Here is a 17,993-nt window from a genome sequence, read left to right on the forward strand (position 1 = left end):
ATGAGCTAAATTACCCCACTCATGACCTTGAACTAGCAGCAGTGGTACATGCCTTAAAGATTTGGAGACATCACCTCTACGGAGTTCGATGTGAGATCTTCACGGACCACAAGGGCCTTAAGTACTTCTTCGAGCAGAAGGATTTAAACATGCGACAACGCAGATGGCTCGAATTAGTCAAGGATTATGACTGTGGTATAAATTACCACCCAGGCAAGGCCAATGTAGTGGCAGATGCCTTGAGCAGGAAGACTATGCCCCAAGTGGCCACCTTCCTCACACAGAATGAGGAGCTCATACGGGAATTTGCTAAGATGCGGCTGGAGGTAGTAAGAGCACCAGAGACGGTGGAAGGTAGGATCGCCCCTTTAGTGATTGAACCAGACTTAAGGGCCATAATTGTTGAGGCTCAAAGGAGTGATGAAGCATTAGAGAAAGTTCGTCTTAAAGTGAGGTCGGGAAAAGAGGTGAGTTATCATGAAGAAGCGGATGACGCCCTCACTTTTGAAGGGAGATTATGTGTACCCGATGACGAGGTTCTCAGAAATGAGATCATGAGCGAAGCGCATGAAACACCCTATACTGCCCACCCAGGAAGTACGAAAATGTATCAAGATATGAAGAAGCAGTTTCGGTGGGATGGCATGAAGAGGAGCATAGCGTCGTTTGTAGAAAGGTGCCTAGCATGTCAACAAGTGAAGGCTCTACATCAACGACCCTATGGGAAATTGCAACCCCTAGAAATCCCCGAGTGGGAATGGGAACACATTGCTATGGACTTCATGACAGGGTTGCCAAGGTCACAAAAGCGCGCACTTCGTGACAGGATTGTTATTTGGGTGATTATAGATCGCCTCACCAAAAGCGCGCACTTCGTGACAGGATTGTTATTTGGGTGATTATAGATCGCCTCACCAAAAGCGCGCACTTCGTACCAGTTCGTATTACTTACGAATCGAACAAGTTAGCTCAAATCTACGTGCAAGAGATCATACGATTACATGGAATACCGGTGACGATCACATCAGACCGTGATACGAAATTTACTTCTAGATTTGGATAAGCCTGCAGCAAGAGCTAGGCACCAGATTGAATTCAGTACGGCATTCCATCCACAGACTGATGGGCAGTCTGAGAGGACAATCCAGACCTTGGAAGATATGCTGAGAGCCGTAGTGCTCAACCGTGGAGGAAACTTGGAGCTAGTACTACCATTTATAGAGTTTGCTTACAACAACAGTTGTCAGCATCTATAAACATGGCCCCAAATGAAGCATTGTATGGAAAGAAATGTAGACCACCGCTTTACAGGAATGAAGTCGGAGAGAGAAAGATACTCGGACCGGATTCTGTAAAGGAAATGATAGAGATTGTCCGTCAGATCCGTGAGAGAATCAAGGAAGCTCAAGATAGGCAGAAGTCTTACGCGGATGCTCGCCGAACCAATCTGCAGTTCAAGGCGGGAGACAAAGTTTTTCTGAAAGTATCTCCGTCTAAAGGGATTACGAGATTCGGCGTCAAGGGCAAGCTAAGGCCACGTTTCATCGGACCCTACGAGATTCTAGAAGAAGTGGGTCCTGTGGCGTACGGATTGGCACTCCCACCGAGTTTCGGGAATGTACACAATGTCTTTCACGTATCACAATTGAGGAAATACGTGTTCGACCCGAAACACATAGTCCACCAAGAGGAAATGGTTTTGGAACCAGACTTAAGCTATGAAGAGAAGCCAGAGGAAATATTGGATAGGAAGGTCAAGGAACTGAGGAACAAATCTATTGTAACGGTGAAAGTTTTATGGAAACACCATGGTCACGAGGAAGCTACGTGGGAATTTGAAGACAAGATGAAGGAAAGGTACCCAGAGCTGTTTGAGTAACATAAGCAAAATTTCGGGACGAAATTTTTGCTAAGGTGGGTAGAATGTAATACCCGCTCTTTGTTACCTTTTCTTTAAGACTAATGTCAACCTAGAGAAATGTTTGTTGTTTTCAAATCAGAAATATTAGTCGATGGTCTTGCTTGGTTGCTAATTTGAAGAGTGTCGATCAAACTAAAACAGATTTTCGTATATACGTGTGAAATACAATAAACGTCAAGAAATAAAAATGATTTACACATGTGTTGACAAAAAAAAAAAAAAAAGAATTTAAGAATACAAATATACAAAGAGTTGGGCCTCGACTCTCGAACACGAGATTTCTTTCGGCCCAAAGACTTAGAGGGCAGCCCGAAGGCCCGTGCAGCCAGCCCGACTGCCTCGTCTCGATCCCAGGCCACATCCCCAATTTTTTTTTAAAAAAACCCTTTTCCTTTATCTGCCATTAAACCTGCAAGAACCTACAAAACTAATAAATATTTTAGATTACTTTTCCCAACATCAAACCAAACAAGGAAGGAGGCATCCTTTCTTTACCAAAGGAGGTCTAAATGATCCCAAAATGGGAGGTACACTCCTACACAGCCAATGCACCAAACCGAGAGCTGTATGTGAAAACAAAAATTCTTAAAACTTAGGAGTACAAGGCTGCAAACCTGTGTACTAAGTAATAAATGAATGAAGGGACAACTGAGATAAAACATTTAGAATTTACCTCTCATTGCTGCCAAGAATTTGAGACTTGCCTCTTTTGGAGTGGCAACCTATCCTTTGACCGATACCTTGCTGATCAGCTAGCCCAAAACGTGTCCCTCCAGCTGCGCCAAATCAGCCCAAACCGAACAGCCACCTGCTTCCCCTGCACATCAAACAAAGTAACCTAATGAAGGTAGTACTTATGTTTCAAGAAAGAGACAAAGGAAGTAAACTAAAGGTGCCATCTGCAGCATGAAAACAAAGAGCTTTGACAGCCATTTAAGGCCTCACGAGTACACCACACTTCGCCTATATAAACCACCATAAACCGCCCCTGACTCCCTCCCCAGAAACCACAAATTCACTCACAATCAAGGAGTGCAGCAAGGAATCGGGAGGAGCAAGAAGGCGAGGAGGGGCAGCGGCAACACGGAGAAGCAGCCGTAAAACGAGAATCGCAAAGGAGAGGTATTCCATAGCCCACCCTCACCAATGCATCATGATAGCCAATCATAGATAATCAAGAACTTAGAACTATAGGTGCTCAAAAATCCAATGTGAACTTAGCAATATCGACTGATAGAACCCATACTTTGAGTAAGAATACAAACCAACACAGTAGGCCTCATGTACAAGTTTTGATATCAAAGTTTTCCCCAATTAAATTACTACCCAAGATGGTTTCAACATCACACAGTAAGATACACTAAGACTTCATCTTTGAAACATAGTATTGTTACAAGGAAATAAATGAGAGGAAAAAAAACTTAGCTTTGGAGCAAGGAGTGATGGGAGAGCTGCCGGACGGCGAGCTGCGATGACGGCGGTAGAGAATTCGCCGGAGGGAGCCAGGAGAACGCCGGAGGCAGGGAGAAAGAGAGGCGATGCCTCCTTCCTGTCGGCGACTCCGCTAATAAAGATGAGGCGACGGCGGGCTGGTCTTCAAGGCGGGCCAAGCCGCGTCTACCTCAGCCGGAGACGTCGGCGACGGCGCTGAATCGCCGAGAACGAGCAAAGGATGAGCGGAGAGGGGAATTTCAGAGGCGCGGCGTAGCAGCCGAAGGAGGGAGAGATTAGAAGGGAAGAAGGAGAGAGAGAGTTGGAGCAGCGGCGACGGCGGAGCTCGCCGCGCGATAACGGCGACACAGGCGCGCCGTCGATCCAGAGCTGGAGCCGGCGACGAAGGGGGGGGAGATGCGCCGTCGTTCCTCTCCAAAGCAAGGATTAGGAATTGGGGTTTTTGATTTTGATTTTGGGGATTTTGTGTTTTGAGAGAGAGAGGCCGATAGTTTTGAGGGAGGAAGAAATTGGGCCTCTTTCATTTGGGCCTCTCCTTTTCTTCTTTTGGGCCTCTATAAATTAAATGCATGGGCTAAGGTTTTGTTAATTAATGGACCAATTCTTTAAATAATCTAAGGAGTTGGGCTAATAATTAAAATAAAATGGGAGTTTGCTCTAGCCTAATTAAATCATGAGCCCACCTATGTTGCTAAATCAAATAATTGAGGTTAAGTAATGGTCCGCTAAATTTTTTTCACGATGATAAATTTAATTCCCAGACTTTAGTATTAGCGCTCGAGTAATTTATGGTGCGAAATGATGAAAAGACCTCGAGTCTATTTTAGTACTCAGGGACTCTTTTTTATGAATTAAGGAAAAGGAATAAAATGATCACGCACTTAGGATGCATCCACGTTTAAGCTTAATTGATTTATCAAAGTCTAATTAAATATTATGCTATTTCCTAAAGGGGCGTCTACGAACGTCATCTAAGGCCAAGTTAAGGAAATTACGGAAAGAGCTTTAGCTTTTGAGGTGGGCATTTCTTTCAAAATGTGATTTCAGTATGAAAATGTGAATCTTTGCTCAAGTATGTTGTCATGCCATGTTTTGTTTTATGATTACCTATCTGCTTGGCTATGCCAAATCAAGTTAAATCGAATTCGGGTCCCAGTAGGGCCGCAAACCCTACTCGGACTAGTGTACACATAAGGGGACCGTGAGCTAACAAAAGGGGTTGGCCGGTCCAGTGACCGTCGTGGAATGTGGCCACATTCCCGGTTCACATCAGTTTCAGATATGGTATATCTATGTTATGTGATTGCGCAATCAAATCTTTACTAAAGGAAAAGTATTTTAGTGACTCGGGTCTTTTTAAGTAAAACCCCGTGATCACTCAACTCTGGCATTGACAATTAAAGATAAAACCATTTTTGGCAATGTGCCCACTGAGTATATCAAATACTCAGCCCCGCATGTTATTTTCAAATGTGCAGGTTGAACGTGTACGAGGAGGCGAAGGTGTTGGGACAAGACTTTTAAATAAGTAGTTAGGTAACCCAAAGTAGCATGTCTTCATACGTGCTATTTTGTCTTGGACTCTTCCGCTGCAAATCTAGAATTAAGTGCTAGAAAGCTATGAACTTAGTCTTGATACTCTGAACACGTTTTGACTATGAACCCATATGCCTTTGATACTATTGATTTAAGTGATTTCATCCTTTTATTGTTGTCCCTTGATTATTGAGAATTTTTAGTCGCGAAATAGCTACGCTCACTAGCACTAGGGAGTTGTGGTCGTGACATGATTTCACCAAATAGGTTCCACGTGACTATATTTGATGGTACTGCGAGTAAAGAATACCAGCTAGATTGGGGTAAGTAATTACAGTAAATTCAACTTTGTCAAAATATTTCAATATTCCATGTTTTAATCAATCCTTTATAGAAGACGCTATCATTGAAATCGACAGAGCATCATCTCCAGAACCTATTGCTTCGCCTTCTTTCAAATCGATCTTAACAGCATCAAATTACAGACTATTGGTAAGAATTAATATTTCTATTTCGTAAATATATTTAATAATGATTGTGTTTACATATTTATAAACTGAAAAACTGAAATTGATAAATTAATGTAATCAACATTATAGCACATACCAATCCAATTTTGGAGGGCACATGTAATAGACAAAGATATTGAAGTCGCAATCTTTGAATTCCAAAAGAAAACATGGCAAACAAAATTGAAGAAGGCTGAAGATAGGGTGATAGTCTCCAAAGGATGGAAAGATTTCCACAATGATAACTCGTTTCATGCTGGAATGCGATTGAATTTTCAGATGATAAGGAACAACCCTACACTCAAATTCAAATGCTGGAACTCGTTTATTATAAGTTGAAGACAAAACATATTGGTTGCAATCTGAATTTACATACACAAACAATGTAAACCAATACTCACAAATAAACTTTTTAATTTATGTCAATCAACAATAAATATAATACTCATCACTGCAAATGATATTAGTTTTACATTAATTGGCAATATCAACTTTCTGCGCAAAGATAATTATTACAGATTTAACCTATACATTAAACTAATGGATACATACACACATCTACACATTCTATCATAAATATTAAATTAAGCATAATCTTGAAAAACATGTCAATCAACAATAAATGAAACCACCTCAAAAACAGTGATTTAGATAATCTATGCAACCTTCAATATATACAAATACGTAGAACACATTCACAACTAATTTGTCAATTATTTAAATTACATAAATGAAGTTAGACAATCAAAGAAAATATCTGTAAACATATTCAATATTCAATGAAAAAATAAAATCTAAAATAATAATTCTACAGCAAAACAAATTACTAAAGTTTGAAATAATATACGATCACAACTAACTTCTTGATTGATTTAATTATTTAACATAAATAAATTTAAATAACCCTAGAGTTTAGCGTGTGTTAACTTTTTATACATACAAATAACTTTAACACATTCAAATTAAAAACTATGAAAATATCGATGCAGAAACCTAATAACTACAATCAAAATAAATTTTCATAAAATTTTAAATATAAGTATTAGTTAATGTAGTAATATATGCATAAAATTACTTAGCAAAAAGCAATGTACAAAACTGTAAACAACATTTGGGGTTTAGGTACTACACCCTAGCCATGTGGATTACTAAACCCTTAGGGTTTGGATATCACTTGGATAAATTAGACAACACTATGCCATGCTTATAAGACTTTACTGCTAAACCCTAGAGACCAAACCCTAGAGATTTGTGTGTATTAAACTTTTAATACATACAAATAACTCTAACACATTCACATTAAAACTATGAAAATATCAATGCAAAAAACTAATAACAACAAACAGATGTAAATATTGATAAATTTTGCATATATTAGTTAATGCAGTACTTGACGAAGCAATATAATCATCATCAAAAAGTACTGTATTAAATTATAAAAAATACTACTATCTGCTAACCCTATGCATTACTAAACCCTTTGAGTATGGATATATAACGATTACTTAATCAACACCATGATATGATTAATTAATGTATTAGTTAATAACTACACTCAAAATAAATTTTCATAACATTTTAATTATAAGTATTAGTTAATGTAGTATTTTATTCATAAAATTACATACAAAAAAGTAATGTATAAAACTGTAAACAACATTTGCTAATTAGGTGCTACACCCTAGCCCTATGGATTACTAAACCCTTAGGGGATGGATTTAACTTCGATCAATTAGTGAACAATATCCTATTGTTATAACTTCTACCAATAAGTAGGTGCTACACCCTACCCTCATGGACTACTAAACCCTAGAGTTTTGTGTGTATTAACAAACACAAATATGCATAACAAATTCAATGTTATTCGAGTATTATTATTTGAACTTCCACTCATTATTCAACATTCCACATATTATACAACTGCTTAATTACACAAAGATACTGATACTCATCATTCAATACTAATACAAAATAATATGCATGACAAATTCAATGTTATTCCATTATTAGTTGAACTTCAACTCACTATTCAACATTCCAAAAAGTGTACAACTGATTAGTTCCACAAAGAGACCAATACTCACTATTCCATTATATATTTGCCCTACACAGGGTAACAACTTTACACAGTTACTCAATTGTCTGAGCCATCTTCCAAACTCAAACTACGTTTTCGCCTGTTCAACCATGTCCACCTTCACTCTTCAAACTATCTCTCCATTAAATCGTTCTCAGCTCTTCCTGCAAAAACCATACTGAACAATGGCGAACATCTGCCTAAAACTCGAAGACGATTACTGCAAAAGAATTGAATATATTGTTATTATAATAAAATAAAATTTAAAAATAAAACGAAGAGGAAACAATACTAAAATACAAGAATGAAACAACAAATATCTCACCTTTATAATCTGCAAAATAAGATATCATCAGCGTAAAATGAACTAATCAAAAAAACAAAAACGAAACAATACTAAAACACAAACAATGAAACAACAAAGATTTCACCTTTATAATCTGCAAAATAAGAAATCATCAGCATTTAATAAACTAATGAAAAAAAAAACGAAAACGAAACAATACTAAAACACAAACAATGAAACAACAAAGATTTCACCTTTATAATCTGCAAAATAAGAAATCATCAGGATTTAATGAACTAATGAAAAAAAATGTAAACGAAACAATACTAAAACACAAACAATGAAACAACAAAGAGTTCACCTTTATAATCTGCAAAATAAAAAATCATCAGCGTTTAACGAATGATTAAAAGAAAATTAGAAAATACTAAAACAAAAACGTAAAAACACACATATATTACCTTTATTATCTGCAAAATAAGAAATGGTTAATATAAACAACGTTATTCGGATTAAAAGAAAATAAGAAGAATAAGAGAGATATAAAAGCAACAATAAGAGAGTAGAGAGAGAAATAAGAACCTGCAGCAAAAGCATTGTTTGCAATGACAACTGGTATTTATAGAGAAGTTTCTATTATGAATGTGGCAAAAACGCTTTTTTTTTGGAGGGGGAAACCCTCTCTCTTTTTTTTCGGGGGGGAGGGGGGAGGAGGGACCCTCCCTTTTTTGGGGGCAAACCCGATTTCAATGCTTAAAAAATGTTGCAGAGCTTAATCTATTGGTTAACAGATGGAATTGCAAATTGGCGGATGACTTTTACAACTTTCCATGAATCGCAAATTTGAAAACAGGGGGAAATCCCTTTAATTTGCCCCTAAAATTATAGCTTTTAAGTATAGTATAGATTTTGATATGTTTCTTGATATGTTTCGATTTTGGACGGGGTTAAATGGGTCATTTCGTCAACCAAGTCAACCATTACTTGCTTTACCAGAATTGTAGTATATCACATTTTTAACAAGAACTATATCTGATCTAAATCGATCCAAACTGTGTGGGCCTGCTTCCAAGTTTCATATCACACACGGCGGACGCATGTAAGTGGGCTGATATGAACCCATAAAACTGAACGTCTCCTATTTTCATTTTTTTTTTCTTTTGTGACTTAATAAAAAAATGTCACAATTAATCGAAAAGGGATTAATAAGAATTCGATACAATTAAATATCATGTGACCTAATAAAAGACTTTTGATGTCTCAATTTAATTGACATGGTGTAGAAGACTAAAAAATTGGTAGGAGTATAAAAATATGATAATTATTACTAGTGATTAAGACAACAATAAGAATTCGAAACAATAATTAAGAATTCACCGACATGAATAATTATTATTGCGCCCACGATTCTCATATTGCAGGTGTGGGGTGCCCACAATTTTAATTAAGCAAGAAAATTAATAAGTTTATGGACACCATTTTATTAGCTTAATCTAATTTCATATTGTTCAGTTTATGTAAGACGTATATAATTTTTTGGACTGAAACATATTAAGACCCACTTTTAACTATTTTTGGACTTTGGATGAGGATCTATAATTTTTTTTTCTCAGTGCACTAATATAATTGCAATTGAGATGTTCATGCACGTACATTGAAATTCAATATTGGTTGAAGCTTTGAAAGTCCATAAGTGGGACGATTCTCTCGTATCGTCGATTTCATCAGTGAATATCAAGTGATTGAATAATTGAGATGAGAGTCAGCACAATGGAGTTAAGACTTTGAGCTATAGATACGATCGATACATATATATGGTATTTTGGATGAGCTTCAAAAACCCTCAATTAATTATTTAAAATTTGACGCATAGCAAAATGTCTATATCTAAAATTTAAACTCAAATCTCAAGAACAAGAAGCTTAAACTTTTTCCCTAAACTGAGTTGACTTTTTAGATCTTTATTCAAGCCAAATTCATGCTCAAGCAAAGAAGATCGAGGCGAGGAAACCCAAGTAGATTTCAAAAACTTCGTTTAAATTGCGCAATTATATGTGCATATTTTTATATTTTATGACAAAGGGGAGTGTTATACTGTTATCTCAATACCTAATTGCTAACTACAACTAAATAATAGCCATTAGATATTCAAATTAAGGGTCTAGATCATCAACCAAGAAATATCAATACGATCAACAAAAAACGTCAATAAAGCCATATGATTAATTCCATAAAATATCAATAGGGGTATTAATGTCAATTAACTACATGTTTAGTTATAACTAACTTTTTAAAGAAATCCCAAAACTTTAAATTCATATAACATATATCAAATTAACGATAATTTTATAAGGATTCCAACAATATCATATATGCATATGATCCGACGTCAAAATTTGAAAAAAAATTCGAAAATTTTTCAATTTTTTCGTAAAGCAGAAATGTCAACATACTATATAAAATATGTCAATATAATACATGTAGAATGTCAATATAAGCAATGGGTTAACATTCTTAAAGCATCGTGTTGACATTCTCAAAGCATTGTGTTGATATTTCCGAAACACTATATTGACATTTTCATCTAAAACCCTAATTTGGCGTTTTTTTTATCTTTTTTTATTTTATTAATAAAAATGAAAATTACACGTGGAAAATTGTAGACCACACATTTTCTAAAATCCTATGGCCTTAAATTAGTTGTAGTTAGCAATTAAATTATGAGTTAGCAATTGATCACTCTCCTTTATGACAATATATTATATCATGCATGTTGAATATAATTTTTCAAATTTCACATTTAAAGTAGACCTTATACACGTATTGATTTCATTTGATTATATCCGATGTGGCCCAGGATCAGTACGTACCTTATGGTTTCTACACAATTATATACTACCTCTGTCCCTGAAAATTTGATATAGTTTACCATTTCGGTCCGTCCCTAAAAATTTGATACACTTCACTTTTACCATTTTTGGTAGTGGACCCCATATTCCGTTAACTCATTCCTACTCATATTTTATTATAAAACTAATACTTTAAAAGTAGGACCCACATCCCACCAACTTTTTCAACTCACTTTCTATTACTACATTTCTTAAAACCCGTGTCGAGTTAAAGTGTAGCAAATTTTGGGGGAAGGAGGTAGTATATGCTTATTTTAGTGGGATTTGTTTGGACCACAATTAATAAAAATACTAATCAACTCAAAAACTTTTAAAATAAATTGCACAAGACTCCGCAAGTAAACTCAAATATGCTTCACTGTCTCTCGTTGCCTGTTATTGCAAACTATTCATGAATAACATAGATATTGAATTCTTCCAAATTAAAAGCTTTTCAAAAACCCAATCTTGTAATGTTATGTGATTTTGACTGCACCTTGTTCCAAAAACCAAAAAAAAAAAATAATAATACTAAGAGAAATGAAAAAAACAGACCATGTTTATCTTTTCCGGAGGCCTTTTTGGGCATAATATTTTTTTAGGCTAGGAATATGTGGATGGGAGGGATTAATATATGGTGGGGTGGTATCAATGGCGGATCCCAAGAATGGAATTCGTGTAGTTGGACATAGTGAAAAAGATAGTCGGTGACAGTGAAAGACAGAGGCTACGTGACAGTCTTTGCTGACAATTGCTAGTTAATTAACGAAAAACATATGGGAACTTCAATCATGAGCAGGGCTGTCACAACATAGAGTCAATAGTAATTTTAGAAGCCGGTTTTAATAGAGCTTTGCAGATCTTCGCGATAGGGTCAAAACCCCAAAGGGTCGGGGATAGTGATGGGGCATGACCACACAACTAGGGTTGGGGATGTTTCCTTCTCTTGAGGATGTGACTTGTCTCAAACTCACCACCATTACAATAAAGCTTTAGAAGAATGATGACATGTGACGATGATTGATGCTTATGGGACTTGTGGCCATGTAGGTTAGTTTTACATGTAATTCAAATTTTAAATTAGTTTACACTACCCAATTTCATTAGAGCTTATTTATCCAATTGCTGTGAACTTGTAATGTTTTTGTTGAATTTTTAGACAAGTTTTTATGTTTAAATACGTATGATATATTATATTATTAACACTCAACAATGAAAACAAATTTGTATATTGTTTTTTTTTAAGTTACAACTCACACGGACAAATAAACGCATGCAATTAACTAAATCTCGATCAAATGATTGGAATTTGGAGGAAACATTCTATCCAATAAAATGCGTTTTATCGTTAACAATTACTAACATATTGTGGTAATTTTCTAAACCTATTCTCTATAATACATGATGCTAATATACTTTTTTATGTTTGGACTGAAATAAATTGATAATCTGCATATTACTATTATTTGATACTTTATGATTTATTTTTATAATTATGATGATTTAATTTATTTTCTTTAGTTTTTTTTTTTATATATATAATTACCAAGAGTATCCATCGGCAAGCCCAGTGACTATTCCTCACGCCGATTTGTTTTAGTTTGTTTTATCAGTGTCGAGTTATGTTTGTTTATTAAAAAAAAAAGGAGAAACACTAACGATATGACATGACCATATATATGTAGCAGCTCCCAAAAATAGTTATGAGTCTTATGACGCCTATAATCATGCTTATTCGTAAACTTTTATTGCTCATATATAGCTATAGTACGATAATAGGAGAAGATATAAATATAACTCTGTTCTCAATACGGTCATGTCACACAAATTTGTAGGCCAAAATACTATATGGTCGTATTACGTTACACTCAATGCTAGATTTAGGAATGTAACTGGTGGAATCACATATAGTGAAGAAGGTTGACGTCACCGCTGGAAGGTTGACTTACGAAGAATGAAAATGAACCCCAAGTCGGCAGAGCTATCACACCGTGGGATGGATGACAACTCCAAACACTTAATTCAATTAGAGTTTTCAGCTCTCATGCATTGACAGTGGAGTTAGTTGACTCTGGAACCCACCTAGATTCGCCATCGGTTATACATAGCTAATTTAACACTACACATATAATTCCTAACTGAATATGTATTGACATGCATATCTAGACATGCAACGCCGAATAAATTAGTAACATGGAAAGTATACAAGTTCATATAATGTATGTTCCACTAGTTTTATCCCCGACATATTTTCTCTATGTTTTTGTTAACTTTCAAAGTAATTATTGATGAGTGATTCAAAGTCTTAAATACGCCAGTTGGTCTAAAAGTATAATCATTTTTATATGTTATTCTGCATGTGTATAGATCAATTCATTTTTTCTTGACACCAATCAAGCTCATATAATTGCATGTTAGTAGTAGTATACATTTTTTATGTCATGCATGAAATCGTACCTCTCTGTATTAGAGAGAGATGAGAACCAATGAATGATCTTCATGCGTGGTGGGCAGCTTCCTCGAAGAATCTATTTTCTTACATAAATCAGACACAAACACAAAACAGATACACATATGTGTTAGGTGTATATGGTTACATTAATATATGTAGACTATTCATTTAATTTAGTGTAAAAATTATCCATTGGATCAAATTTAAATTATCAATATTTTATCAAACATATGTTATTATAAATTCAATACATTAGAGCATTAAAGGTTGATTAGTAAATGTCGTACAGTAATTAGTATTGGCGATTATATATATTTGGAGAAGACGGAAAAATACAGAGAATTGGTAGTACATATTTTACTCCAAAACTAGCTAGTTATTATAAATCTGAAAATATGCTTAATCATAACATTGAATTTAAATTAATTATAACGATGAATTTAAATCATCATAAGATTAAAGGCAAAACACATTCTTAGGTCCTTATACTTTAGTCAAAAAGTTAATTAGGTCCTTGTACAATTTTTTCGTTTTAATAAGTCTTTATACTTTTCACAATATTTTTATCAGGTCCTCGTACGATTTTTCGTTTTAGTAGGTCCTTATACTTTTATCATAACTTTCATTAGGTCCTTGTACAATATTTTATTTTAGGGACTTTTTTTCATTTATCTTGGATAATAATCTAAATTTAATTAAACTTAATGAACTTTTTAATATTCCATTATTTAACTTAGCATAGTCTACGAAGATAATATCATCTTGTTATCCAATAATCTCAGTAAGTTGTAGAGAATAATAAAAAGATTAATCGTGATGATTGAAGATTAAAACCGAAGTTTTTATTTATTGAATAACTATCCGAATTTTCAATTGATTATTTATATTTATATTGAAAGATACGTTTTCCTGAATATTTATAATCATAAGATAAGTTAAATAATAAAATTAAAAGGTTCATTAAAATTAATTAATTAAATATAAACTATTATCTAATATAAAAGTAAAAAAATATCTTAAAATAAAAAATTGTATAAGGACCTAATAAAATTTATAATCAAAGTATAAGCACCTATTAAAACGAAAAAATTGTACGAGGATGTGATGAAATTTATGAGAAAGTTATAAGGACCTATTAAAACGATAAAATTGTACGAGGACCTAATGAACATTTTGAATAAAGTATAGGGACCTAAGAATGTGTTTTGCCTAAGATTAAATGTATGATGTATGAGTCTTTAAGTTTTGAAAATATACATCATCATAACATTGAATTTATAGCATATTATAACTACAAATTACATGAATTTGGTCATAACTAACAAAAATGCAGAGTGATTGATTGAGTTGCTGGGATATGTTCCCTTGAACATCCTACCGACCACATTTATGGTGGGGAGGAAGTAAACCTTCCATCTACTATACAACTTCAATTTACATGGAGTATGTATGGGGTATTGCTTTTACACTCATCCACATTTTCTCTACAAATTTATTTCGTCATCTTAAAACCTTTAAATCAAATGAAAACTCCTATTAGCATGCATGGCCGAGAAATAATTTTGATAGTATTTTCATCATTGGCGGTAGCCATTAGTTCTACGCCATTTTTTCACGAATTATCTTAACGATAGGTTTATATATTAAATCTCACTGTTAATACGATTGGTATTAGTGCGCACTTAATCAACCAAAAATGTTGAATTTGCAACATCGTTACGCAACACAAGTGTGGATATAACATCAGTTCAATTCTAGACAATTTATAATGCTTTCAACTGTTGCCTAATATCACAAGTACAATTTCTTCATTTAGCCATAACAAGCACTACACAACTCATGAATTTTCCCTAATTTTGCCATAATTAATCAATCATCTTAGACAAGTTATCCTATTACCTAATTTTCTTGGTTAGTGCGGTACTACCAAATTAAAGAGCGTCTAACACACATGATCGAAACAAAGTAGTAGTACTATATATACTTACTAGTCATCATATTATTAAGCATATTAATCTACACGTATATGTCTAGTACCTAACTATGGGTTGCGTTAGTGTGCTAACTAATTTACAGTAATAATTAATAACTTTCAATGTTGTGTATTAAAATTATCAACACAAAGACATAATTATATCAATACAACATGTAAATTTTTAATATCAACACAAAGACATAAGTTTATCAACACAAGAATATTGATAAATTTATATATTTGTGTTGATATTTTTAACATACAAAATTGATATTAGTTATTAGTTATTACTGTAAAGTAGTTAGTATTTGATGACACTCAAATTAACCGACATTACATTTAATACTCCTACAAAATAAAAATAAAAGTGGACATCTATACGGAGTAATATTTTATAAAAATATAAGTATTAGTACTATACTTGAAAGTGTTGAAGGAGAAGGTTGATTATTGATCTTTTATGGACCACATCCATTAATTGTTCCCCTAATCATGCCATTCCCCATTTAATATGCTTTCTTTAAATTTTATACTAAAGAATCATCCACTTGACCCATTAATGTAAAAATATGACATAAATTATAAATCCATATACTATAACTATACATTTCACCTTACGAAAAATTAAAATAAAAGCCCCTTTCTTATGATTTTTCTCGGGCAACGTGATTACTTTAGTAATGTGCTCTCGATCCTAGAAGATCAAGTAATTCCTATTCCACGTGTCAGCACACGATCAGTAGTAAATACACACATTTTAAAACTCTTTCATCTATAAAAAAAGTAGTCTCAGTTTATTGTTTTAAGAGTACTTTACAATTAAACAATCACTTTTATTAAAATTCTGTGGAAGCTCCATATACATTAGTAACATAACTCTCATTTTGATCTAGAAGGACTTCATGGAAGTTGGCCTGAATTTCAAGGATACTGAGCTGTGCCTCGGCCTTCCCGGCGGCGGAGGCGACAACAAGAGCAGCGGCAAGAGAGGCTTCTCAGATCTGAAGGAGACCGTCGACAACTCCTCATCTTCAACCGCTCCTCTTAAGGATCCAATCAAACCTCCGGCCAAGTAAGCCACGATTAATCTAGAATTGATTTTTGAAAACAAATCAAGTACGGAGTACTAATTTTGTTGATCTAGGGCTCAAGTGGTGGGATGGCCACCCGTGCGGTCATTCCGCAAAAACGTGATGGCGACGCAGAAGAGCGAGGAGGCCGCGTTGGTGAAGGTGTCGATGGATGGAGCGCCGTATCTTCGGAAGGTCGACCTGAAAATGTACAAGAGCTACAAAGAGCTCTCTGATGCCTTGGCAAAGATGTTCAGCTCCTTCACCATGGGTACGTTCTTTTTTTTTTATATATGTTGAAAAAAATAAAATCAATTGAATGATTATTTAACATTATGTGATTAATAATTGTAGGTAATTATGGGAGCCAAGGTATGATAGATTTCATGAATGAAGGGAAATTAATGGATTTGTTGAACAGTTCTGATTACGTTCCCAGTTATGAGGATAAGGATGGCGACTGGATGCTCGTCGGGGATGTTCCATGGGAGTAAGTTCATCAGACTTAGAATCAAATTAAATGTATAAAATAAAATGAATAATGTCAACGTGTAGTAAACGATAATAGTAACACTAAAAAAGGTGGTTGTAAGTAAGAAGTGTAGCGTAACAATTCTATCTGAATGTATGTAATTTAATTAAGCAAAGTTATTGAAACTTATTAGGATGTTGTTACTTAAAAATGTGCAGGATGTTTGTTGAGTCTTGTAAGCGTCTCCGTATTATGAAAGGATCTGAAGCCATTGGACTTGGTATGTGTCTCCATCAAACCTACCTTTCGTTTTCTTTAAATGTTTACTATGAAATAAATAAATAAATTTAGGGTTTCGTGCAAAGAGATAGGAGTATATCCAAATTCTTTATGATATTGCAAAAAAGCAGGTCGATTAATTATTAGTGATGAATATGTTTTTTTTAATGCAAAACCATTATAATCGTATCTTTTTGTTTTTATTTTTTTGAATTACAGCACCAAGAGCTATGGAGAAATGCAAGAGCAGGTGCTGAAGCATCTTGTAATGATCAACTTGGTATGATCCAACAAAAACTTGTTTTATATTTCCCCACTAGTATTGTTTTCTTGTAATATTTCTTTTTCTTTTTTTTTGTTATGTTTTCCGATTTTATTTCTGGGTTTCTTGTGGATGTGGTTGTATTTTGATATAGCATAGTTATTGAAAAAAGACGCATGTGTATTGGACAAGAAGGCAAAATACACTCATCCGTGTCTGGCTTGTTATTGTGATATTTATTCTATTATAATAACTATTGACTCAATTAAATTAATGCATTGCTTAATAATTACACCATTGATTTTGTTTGCTACATTTTTGCTGTCAACCTTATGTCCTCCCCTTTCACATATATAAACCGTGTTGTTTATTTCACCAGATTCTCCATATCTTGATATTTATTTTTAAAATTATTGATTATTGCAAACACTATTTCATGAATATTATAGTCCCCCAACTAGAGGGCTGGATAGAACAAGGCCATGTGCATGTTCATGGGACTATTCCCTTACCACCAATACTTATTATTTAATTCACATTCAATACTTTTTTTTTTTAAACTGAATTCTCATTTTCTTGGAATTTAATAAACTACTCCCTCCGCCCCGGCTAAGATGACACATTTCTTAATCAGCACGAGATTTTAGGAGTTGTTGGTTTATGTGTTTAATTGAAGAGAGAAAATTGAGTGTGTGTATTAAATGGAGAGCAAAGGACAGTTGAATATTTTAATTGGATTGGAGAGAGAAAGTTACTAAATATAGAAATGTGTCATCTTATTTGAGATAAATTAAAAAAGAAAAAGTATCATCTT

The 17,993-nt window shown here is 34.2% G+C and overlaps 1 protein-coding gene and 1 long non-coding RNA gene across 2 annotated transcripts; one reads left to right on the top strand and one right to left on the bottom strand.

Moving 5' to 3' along the window:
- Positions 1-2,090: 2,090 nt before the first annotated feature.
- Positions 2,091-3,850, bottom strand: LOC148929352 (uncharacterized). Its single transcript, XR_016128722.1, has 3 exons — positions 2,595-3,850; positions 2,417-2,484; positions 2,091-2,340 (listed from the first exon to the last, which is right to left on the bottom strand). It is a non-coding gene; the product is annotated as an uncharacterized LOC148929352 (long non-coding RNA).
- A 12,043-nt stretch (positions 3,851-15,893) lies between these two features.
- On the top strand, positions 15,894-17,453 carry LOC125193968 (auxin-responsive protein IAA14-like). The gene is made up of 5 exons (XM_048091939.2): positions 15,894-16,168; positions 16,241-16,437; positions 16,521-16,656; positions 16,857-16,918; positions 17,137-17,453. Exons 1-5 carry the CDS (start codon positions 15,999-16,001, stop codon positions 17,172-17,174), a joined length of 603 nt encoding a protein of 200 aa, XP_047947896.2. The 5' UTR covers positions 15,894-15,998; the 3' UTR covers positions 17,175-17,453.
- Positions 17,454-17,993: the final 540 nt, after the last annotated feature.

Source organism: Salvia hispanica, chromosome 4 (genome assembly GCF_029641045.1).
Source record: "Salvia hispanica isolate PSC_SH4W2 chromosome 4, Shi_PSC_v1, whole genome shotgun sequence".
NCBI classification, from domain to species: Eukaryota; Viridiplantae; Streptophyta; class Magnoliopsida; order Lamiales; family Lamiaceae; genus Salvia; species Salvia hispanica.

Bases quoted from the DNA above. Each gene is read 5' to 3' on its own strand.
- LOC125193968 (XM_048091939.2), top strand. From the start codon at position 15,999: ATGGAAGTTGGCCTGAATTTCAAGGATACTGAGCTGTGCCTCGGCCTT. The intron at 16,438-16,520 runs GTACGTTCTTTT...TAATAATTGTAG, and splicing joins GTTCAGCTCCTTCACCATGG to GTAATTATGGGAGCCAAGGT. The intron at 16,919-17,136 runs GTATGTGTCTCC...TTTGAATTACAG, and splicing joins ATCTGAAGCCATTGGACTTG to CACCAAGAGCTATGGAGAAA.